This window comes from Pogoniulus pusillus, chromosome 3 (assembly GCF_015220805.1).
Source record: "Pogoniulus pusillus isolate bPogPus1 chromosome 3, bPogPus1.pri, whole genome shotgun sequence".
NCBI classification, from domain to species: Eukaryota; Metazoa; Chordata; class Aves; order Piciformes; family Lybiidae; genus Pogoniulus; species Pogoniulus pusillus.
The window spans coordinates 25,409,793-25,423,075 of NC_087266.1; the positions used below are offsets into that span (position 1 = coordinate 25,409,793).

The following is a 13,283-nucleotide window of genomic DNA, read 5'->3' on the forward strand; positions in this document are numbered from 1 at the left end:
TGTGCAATGTCTCTTCTCTTTTTTTCATCAGTGTGAAACAGAACTAAGTCTGTGCTTAGGTGAGCTCTCATATTTGACATGAGAGTTTGATGTGGTTACTATATTTAGTTTCTCACTAGCATCAAAATCCATTGTATGGATATAGACAGGTGGTATGACCACATCACATTTATTTGAAGTATTGATGTATTATAAATGAGAACATCAATGCTGAAGTTTGCCACTGAGAGCTTAATTCAGGCACAGTATCACACAGTATCACAGTATCATCAGGGTTGGAAGAGACCTCACAGATCATCAAGTCCAACCCTTTACCACAGAGCTCAAGGCTAGACCATGGCACCAAGTGCCACGTCCAATCTTGCCTTGAACAGCCCCAGGGACGGCGACTCCACCACCTCCCCGGGCAGCCCATTCCAGTGCCCAATGACTCTCTCAGTGAAGAACTTTCTCCTCACTTTGAGCCTAAATTTCCCCTGGCGCAGCCTGAGGCTGTGTCCTCTTGTTCTGGTGCTGGCCACCTGAGAGAAGAGAGCAACCTCCTCCTGGCCACAACCTCCCCTCAGGTAGTTGTAGACAGCAATAAGGTCTCCCCTGAGCCTCCTCTTCTCCAGGCTAAACAACCCCAGCTCCCTAAGCCTCTCCTTGTAGCGCTTGTGCTCGAGGCCTCTCCCCAGCCTCATCGCCCTTCTCTGGACACGCTCAAGCATCTCAATGTCCCTCCTAAACTGGGGGGTCCAGAACTGAACACAGTACTCAAGGTGTGGTCTAACCAGTGCAGAGTACAGGGGCAGAATGACCTCCCTGCTCCTGCTGACCACACCATTCCTGAGGCAGGTCAGGATGCCACTGGCTCTCTTGGCCACCTGGGCACACTGCTGGCTCATGTTCAGGCGGGTATCAATCAGTACCCCCAGATCCCTCTCTGTCTGGCTGCTCTCCAGCCACTCTGACCCCAGCCTGTATCTCTGCATGGGATTGTTGTGGCCAAAGTGCAGCACCCTGCACTTGGAGCTATTGAACCCCATCTCATTGGACTCTGCCCATCTGTGCAGGCGGTCAAGGTCCCGCTGCAGAGCCCTTCTGCCCTCCAGCCCAGCCACATCTGCCCCCAGCTTAGTGTCATCTGCAAACTTGCTGATGACTGACTCCATGCCCTCATCCAGATCATCTATGAAGATGTTAAAGAGGATGGGGCCCAGCACAGATCCCTGAGGGACACCACTAGTGACAGCCACCAGCTGGATGTGGCACCATTCACCACCACTCTCTGGGTCCGGCCCTCCAGCCAGTTCCTAACCCAGCACAGAGTGTTGCCATCCAAGCCGTGGGCTGACAGCTTAGCCAGCAGTTTGCTGTGGGGGACAGTGTCAAAGGCCTTGCTGAAGTCCAGATAGACCACATCCACGGGCCTCCCCACATCCACCAAGCGGGTCACCTGATCATAGAAGGAGATCAGGTTGGAGAGGCAGGATCTGCCCTTCCTAAACCCATGCTGGCTGGACCTGAGCCCTTTGCCATTCCTTAGGTGCAATCATCACCCCCAAGATAACCTGTTCCATCAGTTTCCCTGGCACTGAGGTCAGGCTGACAGGTCTGTATTTCCCAGGTTCCTCCATCCGACCCTTCTTGTGGATGGGGACCACGTTGGCCATTTTCCAGTCTCCTGGGACCTCTCCGGTGAGCCAGGACTGATGGAAAATGATGGAGAGCAACTTGGCCAGCTCAGCTGCCAGCTCTCTCAGCACCCTGGGATGGATCCCATCTGGTCCCATGGACTTGTGGGTGTCCAGATGGCTCAGCAGGTCCTGAACTAATTCTTCATGAATTTCCAGGGGAACACACCGCTGCCCGACCCCATCTCCCAGTTCAAGAGGCCACTTGCCCTGAACTCCTCCCCCCTTACTGTTGAAAACTGAGGTGAAGAAGGCATTCAGGACCTCAGCCTTTTCTACATCATCAGTTATAGTATTCCCCTCCTGGTCCAGTAAGGAGTGGAGGCTCTTCTTGCCCTTCCTTTTAGTGTTGATAAATTTATAGAAGTGCTTTTTGTTATCTTTCACAGAAGTGGCAGCCTAAGTTCTAGCTGGGCCTTAGCCTCTCTAATTTTTCTCCTGCATAATCTGGCTACCTCCTTAAACACGTCAGGAGAAGCCTTCCCCTCCTTCCAGAGGCGATACACCCTCTTTTTTTCCCCCAATTCCTTCAGGAGCTGTTTGCTCATCCAGGCTGGTCGCCTTCCCCGCCGGCTCATCTTTCGGCACATGGGAACTGCCAGCTCCTGTGCCTTCAAGAGCTCCTGTTTAAAGTAGGTCCAACCATCCTGGACCCCTTTGTCCTCAAGGACTGCTGCCCAGGGGACTTTGGAAATAACTTTCTTAAGCAAATTGAAGTTTGCCCTCCGAAAGTCCAAGGTGTGAGTTTTGTTGTAGTGCCTCTCTATCTCCCTGCATATTGAAAACTCCACTAACTCATGATCACTACACCCCAGGCAGCCTCCCACTGTCACATCTCCTACCAGCCCTTTTCTGTTGGAGAGCAGCAGGTCAAGCTGAGCTTGACCCCTAGTAGGCTCACTTAGCAGCTGGGACATGAAGCTGTCCTCCATGTGCTCTAGAAATCTCCTGGACTGCCTCCTCTCTGCTGAATTAAGTTCCCAGCAGATGCCTGGCAGGTTAAAGTCACCCACAAGGACAAGATCTGATCCTGAGAAAGCCTCCAGCTGTTTGTAAAATATCTCGTCTGTTTCCTCACATAGGTGTGCACTGTGATTCACAGTTTCCAAGATTGCTCCCTTTAGGTTTTAGTGACCATTCTAAAGGGGCATGGATCTAGTCTCCTCCAGAGGCTGGTGTCACAACTGCACTGATGTTTTACGTACCACATGATGGCTCAAAGGCAGCAGGTTTCTGTATGGAGGCAGCCAAGCTGAGTCTTGATTACTGATATTACCTTCAGTTGTCCTTCATTTCCGTTTCTTTTTCTCCCAGTAGTGAGAATTTAAACTCTTCAAGAACAGTAGAATGACAGAATTCATTATATTTCCTGGATAATTAAGAGTGTCTATGTAAAAAATTATTAATAATCTTAATTGCTTAATGTTCCTAGTAATGCTGGCAACTGGAGATCATTGTGGTTCAAAGCCTGAATGCTAAGAGTATATGAAAAGGAAACTGAACAGCAGCTTTCAGTAAATGAATGATAAAATTTGCCAACATAGCAACTACATGGAGTGGAGTTATTAGGCTTTCTACATGTCTTTTATTCCAGGGAGGGCTAAAAATATGAGTGACACTTTGATTAATAATTTGTCATATTCATCACATCTGTGGCTTTGTATGCCAAGAATCAGGTTTCATGTCAGCACAGCACATGTGAACAAATACTAACTGGTAAGCCTCAAAATTCAAATGCAAACTGGAAATAGGCTTTATTTTAATGAACAGATCTCATATTTTTTTACCTTTTTATCAATGACCTAGAAAAAAACATTAGACTTTCTATTAGCATATAGATGATAGAAAGATAGGATGATGGTTCATGCAGCAATCACAGTTCTTTGATAAGGTAGGTGCGAATTAAAGATATGGTTTAGATTGTGAAGGCCTCTGGAGATAGGGTAGTTTAGATGAGCATATGCTCACAGTGTAATGCTGTGGCCACATAAGCAGCAAAGAGTGTATTGAATCGTCTCTGCATTTACTGCTGGCAAGACTACCACCAGCATATTGTGTCCAATTCTGCTTCTGTAGTTTAAGACATGATGACAAATTGGAAGAGAAGCAGCAGAGATCAGGGAGAATGGTTACAGAGCTTGAAGCTATGCCTGAAGATAATACAAAGCTCCAGGAACTTAATCTGTTTGGCTTTCAAAGGGAACATCAGGAGACTGTTTCAACTGACTGTGAGATCGTGGGAAGGCATTTGGTAGAAACAATCTCCTCACAGGAACAGACAAAATTACACCAAGACAAGTGGTTGAAATCTTATGCTAGAGGTAAATAACAAATTTTAATAAAGCAAATGGAATTATTGGAATAATTTTTCAGGAGCTGTGGTAAATTCTTTTTCATCAGACTTTTAAAAACCTAGATTGGTAGCTTTTCCTCTGCTGTGTGATGTGATTCAAAGAGGAATAACTTGAAGGACGTTCTTTTGAGAGATCTGGGCAGTTTTTAAGAACAGACCTTCCTTTATGTATCTTTATATATCTATGAGTCTACAAATAAAGTTATATTCCTATAATGAAAACTTACTTTAAAACTGGTTCATTTAAATGCTTTTTCATTGTCATGGACACTGGAAGTATGGCTGAACGCAAAAATAAGAGTTAATAAATATGTCTAGCTAAAAGTTTGTCCAGTGCCTAAAATAGTATCTCACACTGTTTTCCCTGGCCAACTAATCATTTCGAATTGATATGTGGTATTAGTATGGTATTGTTGAGAAGTTAATTTAGGAGTTGTAAATTGGTGATGAATGAGCGAGGCTGAGCCCTCAAATGCTGTGATTATGTGGTTGCTACATGACACTGGATGTCAGTACTTGAGACTAATTGTGTTACTGAAAATGAAAATTCAGGTGCACTGATTGCAGTCTTTCTTTTCAACAGGCCCATGCTAAAGTCTGGCATCTCTACAATGACCATTTCCGTCCGACTCAGAGAGGGAAAGTGTCCATTGCCCTTAGTTCCCACTGGATCAGACCTCAACGTATGACTGAAAAAAACATAAGGGAATGTCAAAAATCCCTTGATTTTGTGCTTGGCTGGTTTGCTAAGCCCATATTTATTGATGGTGACTATCCAGAAAGCATGAAGAGCAACCTTTCCTCTCTGTTGCCAGAATTCAGTGAAGTTGAGCAGAAGTTTATCAAGGGAACAGCAGACTTTTTTGCTCTTTCATTTGGAGCTACCCTGAGTTTCCAGCTCTTGGACTCCCGCATGAAATTCCAGCAGTTGGAATCAATAAGCCTAAGGCAGCTCCTTTACTGGATAAGCAGTGAATATAATAATCCCCAAGTATTCATTGTGGAGAACAGCTGGTTTGTTTCTGGTAGCACCAAGAGAGATGATGCCAAATATATTTACTATCTCAAAAAGTTCATTATGGAAACTTTAAAAGGTAAGGCTGAGTTTGTATTAATATATACTTGACATAATTGTAATGCAAAATAGCCAGCAGAGATGTGTTAAAGAACCAGGCTGAAAACGGATTTTATTCCTTTACATTCAGCTGGAGACTTAGACTCCAATTTCTTTACTGGGTTTGTTATTTTCAGCTCTTTGAAGAATCTTAATGTCTGCAGATAGCATTTGGTGAGACTGATGCTGCTGTCTTTGAAGTCAGGAGAAAAATTTCTCCTGTCTTTGTTGGGAGGAAGTGCAAAACAAGTGTGAACTCTGTTCTCAGTGCGTTTAGAGACATTTCCTGTCTTATGTATTAGTGGCTGTTTTCCGTATCTTGGATGTATGAATGCATGTGTGCAAAATGTAAGAAGTGGGAAGGTAAATGAATGCAAAAAGATCTCTTCTGAAGAACACATAAGGCTGAATGAGTAAAATTTTAAATGAATAGCAGAATGAAAAGACTTCAGCATCACAGTGTAGCCCTTACACAAATTTTACATCTGTGCAACCCTGGGCATAAATCACAATAATCTGAATTTACATCAGTTCAATGTAAGTTATATAATCTAAATTATTTACATTATTAACTTAGTATTTTTTCTAAACACTAAGAGAAATACACTACCTTGTAGTAAAGTAATTTTGTATTTTCCCATTTCTTTATGGCACAGTATTTTTTTTTTCAGTCCTGCCACCAGTAAATTGTTGGGGCTCTCATTTCCATTTTTATTGCCTTTTAATTTCTTAATTTACAATTCAACAATTGATTGTCTACAGATTACTGATTTTTAAAATGATATCATTGCAGCTGTTATTTCAGACATGATAGCTCTTGTGCTATGTGCCATTTTCATAAAGGGGATGAGCAAAAACGGTTTTCAGTTTATCCTCAGCAATCATGTAGATGCAGAGGACTCCCACATTTGTTTCATCTGCTGTTCCTAAAGCCTCATTATTGCAAGTAAAGTGAAAGGTGAATAAATACAGGATCTAGTGCATGCAAAATGGGAAGAACGGCATGCAAAAGAGTTACTAACTTTTGCAAGTACAGTATTAGATGAAGTACTGCATGAAGCCAGGTGCAGAGCTTATTGTCTTGAAAAGTGTTGCATTCCTCTTACCCATATTTCTGCTTACTTTGTAAACTGAAGGATGTGCAAACATGCATTTGTCTTTTAATCATAGATGGCTGGAAATTATCTCAGTTTTCAGAGCTTCTTTCCTTTTAATGTGCCACTCAGTAAATAATAATACCAGCAGCATGATAGTCTTGTCATCTTCACTTAAGAATGCCAGCACTTGGATAAACTTTTTTACAGAAATAAAACAGAAACAAACTGGTTCTGCAGAAGGGCCAATGGCATCCTGGCCTGTATCAAGAACAGTGTGGCCAGCAGGATGAGGGAAGCTATTCTTCCCCTGTACTCAGCACTGGTCAGGCCACACCTTGAGTCCTGTGTCCAGTTCTGGGCCCCTCAATTCAAGAAAGATGTTGAGGTGCTGGAACATGTCCAAAGAAGGGCAACAAAGCTGGTGAGGGGCCTGGAACACAAAGCCTATGAGGAGAGGCTGAGGGAGCTGGGGGTGTTTAGCCTGGAGAAGAGGAGGCTCAGGGGTGACCTCATTGCTGTCTCAATTACCTGAAGGGAGGTTGTAGCCAGATGGGGGTCAGTCTCTTCTGCCAGACAACCAGCAACAGAACAAGGAAACACAGTCTCAAGTTGTGCCAGGGGAGGTCTAGGCTGGATGTTAGGAGGAAGTCCTTGCCAGAGAGAGTGATTTGCCATTGGAATGGGCTGTCCAGGGAGGTGGTGGAGTCACCATCCCTGGAGGTGTTGAAGAAAAGCCTGGATGAGGCACTTAGTGCCATGGTCTAGTTGATTGACTAGGGCTGGGTGTTAGGTTGGACTGGATGATCTTGGAGGTCTCTTCCAACCTGGTTGATTCTATGATTCTAAGGGACTTTGGTGTCATTATGATGAAAATTGTCGCACCCAAATCTTCTGCCATTTCAATCTGCAAAATTCCATGTAAATACCCAAGTTTTCTATGCATTACCGAGAAGAATTTAGTTGAGAAAGATCCACAAAAGGCATCCTGTTGACTGAGCAGTCTTGCTAGACAACATGAAAGACAAAGGGTTGTTGTTATCAGAGTCTTAGGATGTGTCTGTCCAGTGCAGCAAAGCACTGTTTTGTAGACATTCATAGTCTGCTTACCATAAGATTCACTTCAACAGTCATGGGGCATTGGAGCTATGGCACTGAGAAGCAGGGATGATTAATTTAAACCGCATAAACATGCTTTTGGTGCCTGCTAGACCTGGCCAGTATCTTTTCCTGATTATGTGCATGAACTGGGTTAGACAAAACATCTTATTTCTTATCTACATTAACAACTAAGTGAATCCTTGTCAGAGAAAACGTGTAGAGTAAAAAAACCTTGATGTTGAGGGCCTGATGTGTTTGTTTGTGCTGTGTTTGTTCCTGAAGCCAATTTCTGGATTAATTTTACCACAAAGAAACATAGGTCATGCACCCTGAGACCACTCTGTGATGTGAACCAAAGTGTGACTGGGGAGATTTGCTGAAAAGTGTGCTCCTGTTTTCAGTTCAAATGCTGATGTAGATGTCTGTTCTGACACTGAATGCCGTAGACAAGCTCCAATACATTATTTCAGTTTTCTTTTGTTTTTTTTTGGCTCTGGGAAAGGGTCTCCTTATTTGAGATGTACAGTCCTAAGTCTTTTTACTGTGTACTATCATTGAGATAGATACAGATAATTTTTTCCCCCCCAAATACCATTTAGCATTGAATAGAGTAAATAGAGCTGTGATACACAGTAGTTAAATATTAATTAGAGGTGCAAATTGATTGGTGATGTCTTCTTACATGGGTGGATATCTAACAACTTATTCCAGGATCCTAGTCACTTTTCTGCTCTGTCTCTGATGCAGCAAATAAATTGACCATGTGTGGCTGTTTGAGCTGATCCTCTAGCTCAGACATAGGGGAAAGATGAACATTCCAGGGATAGGCCACATAATGGCAACAATAGATAAGTTAACACAGCAAGCACGCATGGGGAGTCTTGAACGACCTGGCATAGTGGGGATGATCACCAACTGGCCAGAAGGCACAAACTGTATAAATCCTCCAGAGGAGCGAGTAAATCGGGCTGAGGAAGCTCCTCCTTACAGTGATTTGTCTGAAGAAGAAAGGAACTATTCTCTATTTACTGATGGTTCCTGTTGCCTTGTTGGAAACAAGAGAAAATGGAGAGCTGCAGTTTGGAGCCCTATATGAGCAGTGGCTGAAGCAAAAGCTGGAGAAGGTGAGTCGAGCCAGTTTGCAGAGGTAAAAGCTATCCAACTTGCTCTTGATGTGGCTGAACGTGAGAACTGGCACATGCTTTACCTCTGTACTGATTCGTGGATGGTGGCTAATGCCTTATGGGGTTGGCTAAAGGACTGGAGAAGAAATCATTGGCAACGGAAAGGAAAGCCAATTTGGGCTGCTGACTTATGGCAGGACATTGCTACCCGTCTAGAGAAAATCCCTGTAAGAGTACGACGCATAGACGCTCACATGCCCAAAAGTAAAGCTACTGAGGAACATCAGCACAACCATCAGGCAGATTTGACTGCCAAGGTGTTTCAAACCAATGTGAATTGTGATCTGGATTTGGATTGGGAACACCGAGGTGAACTGTTCTTAGCCCGGTGGGCCCATGATTCCTCAGGACATCAAGGCAGAGATGCTACCTACCAATGGGCACGGGATAGAGCAATCAACATCTCCATGGACACTATAACACAAGTTATACATGACTGTGATATTTGTGCTGCTATTAAACAAGCCAAGCGTCTGAAGCCCTTGTGGTATGGTGAGCGATGGGCAAAGTACAAATACGGTGAAGCATGGCAGATTGATTACATCACTCTACCTCGTTCTCGGACTGGAAAGCAATATGTGCTGACTATGGTGGAAGCAAGCACCGGATGGCTGGAAACCTATCCAGTTTCCCGTGCCACTGCACGTAACACCATTTTGGGCTTGGAAAGACAAATCCTGTGGCGACCTGGCACTCCAGAGAGAATTGAATCAGATAATGGTACCCACTTTAAAAACAATCTCATAAAATCTTGGGCCAAAGAGCACGGCATTGAGTGGATCTACCACATCCCCTATTATGCACCCACCTCAGGCAAAACTGAACGCTACAGTGGCTTGCTAGAAACAACTTTAAAGGCAATGGGGGGAGGAACCTTAAAGAACTGGGAGAAACATCTAGCCCAAGCCACTTGGGTAGTGAATAGTAGAGGTTCCACCAACCGAGCTGGCCCAGCTCATTCAGAGGTCTTAGAAAAGGTAGAAGGTGACAGGGTTCCTGTCATTCGTGAAAAGAATTTGTTGGGCAAGTCTGTTTGGGTATTCTCCCCTTCGGGGGAGGCTACAGCTGTCCGAGGGGTGGTTTCTGCTGAAGGACCTGGTCATACATATTGGGTTATGCAGAAGAATGGTGAAATACCATGTGTGCCACAAAAGAATCTGACATTGGCAGAAAGAATGTAGATATGTTGTTATGAGTTCTTTTGCAGATGATTGTGGTGCCCAAAAGCCATGAAGAGCCTGCTATCCATGAGCATGAGCCCTGAGAGTGCCAAGAGTCCTGCTCTATTCCACTCATTGAAGAAAACATCTGACTGTTCTAGAGAACCATTGAGCTAGCCAACGGCTGAGACAGAGGGAAATGGGAAGATGAATGACTGAAAATTGAAGAAAGATGCTTGAAGCCTGGAAAACGACCATCTACAATACTGATGTTATCCCTAGTTACACAGAATGACTTGATGCTGCAATGGTAAATTATATTAAAGGGGTGGATTGTGACCGTTTGAGCTGATCCTCTAGCTCAGACATAGGGGAGAGATGAACATTCCAGGGATAGGCCACATAATGGCAACAATAAATAAATTAATATAATTTCATTGGAGCATCAAGAGCTTGATGTCTAGAAGCACAGCTTGTTCTGCCCCTTCTCCTGCTGGCTTCTGCTGCTGCAGCTTCGCCTATCTTCCCCGGCTGCTGTTTTGGCTGCTGCTGCTTCTGCTGCTTCGCCGCCGCTTGACCCCTCCCCCATCTCCCTTAAGGTTATTGTATTGTTTTTTTTTTTCCTTCCTTCTCTAGTTATTATCTCTCTTTACATTGTTATACTATAAGAAAATACAATTTCATCTTTCCCTGACTTTCAAAAAAAGGGGGGTCTGTGTTGTGAATTTCTTCCCAGGGGAGGGATCAGCCCAAACCCGGGACACCATGCCTTGTAAAGTGGAGCATGTTTACCGGGAGGGCATCCAGGCTCCCCTGTGTCATGATGATCTGCCAAGAGATTAGGTCATTATCAAGCTTCAATTCAAAAAGTTTAAAGGAGAGCAGGAACAGCCATGTCCCTGACAGGTCAGGACTGAGTTATCACCAGATATGTCAAGAGGCAAAGCATAGATTCCCAGGGACCTTCCACATGGAAGCAGGGGCTGTGGGCTTCAAACACCTCACCTGCATGCCTTGGGATTGAACAGCATCTGAGCATCTATTTGATACAATGCATTTATTTGATGTATTGTATAGTTATGGGTATGTCATGGCTCCTTAGACTGTTTCTACACTAATGAACTAAACAGAGCATGAGCTGAGCTGCTGTTTAATTTTTAAGCCAGCTCTGGCAGAATTCTGGCTTACACAGTAGCGTGATTCTAGGTGTGCTGTGGGGGATTGCTCAGATTGGGAGTTATTTCCCATCAGTAGTATGGACTAGGCCACTCAGTTTCAGAAGCAAGGGCAGTTTAGGTTTTAGTCAGCCTGGTCTGCCACCAACAGACATAAAATAGAGGGGAGACAGGCAAAGGAAAAAGAAGAAGAAAGACAATCATTGAAAGACAATAATTTTCATTGTGTTTTATCAGTAACGTGCAATCCATGTGGGTTACTGTGTTTGAGACTACCAAATGTTTTGGACCTTCCAAAGATTTTTTTCAAGTTGCTTCTTTGATAGCTGACACTTACAAGTCAATACATTTTAAAAGGTTTTGAGAAGAGTTTTTATGAGGTGCTCAGAAACTGTAGGAGTGCTTTGTGATGACTTACAGAAGGGCAGAGGTGCTGTCCCAAGAGAAATTCTAACTGAGACTGGTTTGCAAAGTGGACCTGCATTGGCTTCTACTCTGCCTGTATGGCAGATGTCATCAGGGATGCTTGCAGAGGTTAGAAAAATACTGGCATTTGCCAAGCAAAAAAGAATGATGATTTTAGGAGGAGAAATATTCCATTTCCTTAGACATTTTCTCATGACCTCTTATAGAGACTGGGCCAAATTCATTGCTTATTTAACCACAGTTCATGTAATTGACTCAAACAGAGCTACCGTTGAGAATCCATGTGGTCCTTCATAACTGATTGTAATGAGGTCCATTAATAAAACCAGGAAATGAGGAACTTGATATTCTGGTTGCCTGAAATAATGCTTTCAGTGTTACTAGGCTGGAAAATACTTTGTTCAGTCAGTATGCAGTTTGGGCTGACAGAATATAGTGAGTAATAAAGATAAACTCTCCTGGCTACAGAGCCAAACTCAAGTTCAAAAGAACATTTGAGAATATGTATAAATGAATTGCTGAATTATGGTAGGTCTAATTATGTAGTTAAAATAGGCACACTCCTTTATGCTTTCCTTAAGCAGAGCTTTGCCCAAGAATATGTTGCTGAATCTCATTGTTTGATAAAACTAAAAGTGAATATTGTTTGCAAACTTACTGCTGTAATGCTGGCAATATTAGCAGATGTTATCAGGCTCTGATATTAACCTTCCAAGTGTGTAGTGATTCTTAAAAGCCAAACAGTTGACCACCTGAAGAACCTGAGAGTGTACAAATACATGGGAGCCGACAGGGTACACCCATGGGTACTGAGGGAAATGGTGGATGAGGTCACTAAACCACTCTCTGTCTTGTTCCAAAAGCCTGGGGAAGTCCCGACTGACTGAAAAGAGAAAATATAACCCCATTTTCAGAAAGGGAAAGAAAGATGATCCAGAGAACTACAGGTCAGTCAGTCTCACCTCTGTGCCCAGTAAGGTCATGGAGCAGACCCTCCTGGAGGCACTGCTGTGGCAGAAGAATAATGAAGAGGTGATTTGGTACAACCAATACAGCTTCACCAAGGGCAAATTGTGCCTGACAAACCTGGTAGCCTTCTATAACAAGGTCAACATCAATAGACAAGGGGAGAGCAACCAATGTCATTTATCTGGACCTGAGTAAAGCCTCTGACACTGTCCCACACAACATCCAGATCTCCAAGCTGGTAAAATATGGGTTTGATGGATGGAGCACTCAGTGCATAAAGAATTGGCTTGATGGCTGCACCCAAAGAATGGCTGTCAGTGGGTCCATGTCGAAGTGGAGGCCAGTGACAAGTGGAGTCCCTCAGAGATCAGTGCTGGGACTGGTCTTAACAATTTCATCGGCAATATGGACAGCGGCATTGAGTGCACCCTCAGCAAGCTTGCTGACACACAAAGCTGTGTGGTTTGGCTGACATGCTGGAAAGAAGTGATCCTTCCAGAGGGACCTTGACACTCTGGAGAGGTGAGCATATGCCAACCTCATGAGGTTCAACAAGACCAAGTGATGGGTCCTACATCTGAACTGGGGCAATCCAAGCATTGATACAGGCTGGGTAGTGACTGGCTTCAGAGCAGTCCTGGAGAAAAGGACTTGGGGTTGCTGGTGGATGAGAAGCTCAGTATGAGCCCCCAGCATGCACTTGCAGCCCAGAAAGCTAACTGTGTCCTGGACTGCATCAAGAAAAGTGTGGCCAGCAGGTTGAGAGAGATGATTATCCCTCTCTACACCACTCTGGTGAGACTCCCCCACCAGAGAATTGCATCCAGTTCTGGAGCCTCTATTAAAAGAAAGATATGGACACACTGGAATGTGTCCAAAGAAGGGCCATGTGGAGGATCAGAGGGTTGGAGCCTCCTCTCCTATGAGGACAGGCTGAGAGAGCTGGGGTTGTTCAGTTTGGAGAAGAGAAGACTCTGAGGAGAACTTATTGTGGCTTTCTAGTATACGAAGGGGGCCTTCGAGAAAGCTCT

At 44.1% G+C, this 13,283-nt stretch overlaps 1 protein-coding gene across 1 annotated transcript in view; it reads left to right on the top strand.

The window, feature by feature from the left end:
• Positions 1-13,283, top strand: part of KL (klotho) — a 75,347-nt gene that overhangs the window by 48,888 nt on the left and 13,176 nt on the right. The window contains exon 2 of the mRNA XM_064167930.1: positions 4,613-5,123. Within this exon, the coding sequence (XP_064024000.1) occupies positions 4,613-5,123 (511 nt within the window). The remainder of the gene's footprint in view (positions 1-4,612; positions 5,124-13,283) is intronic.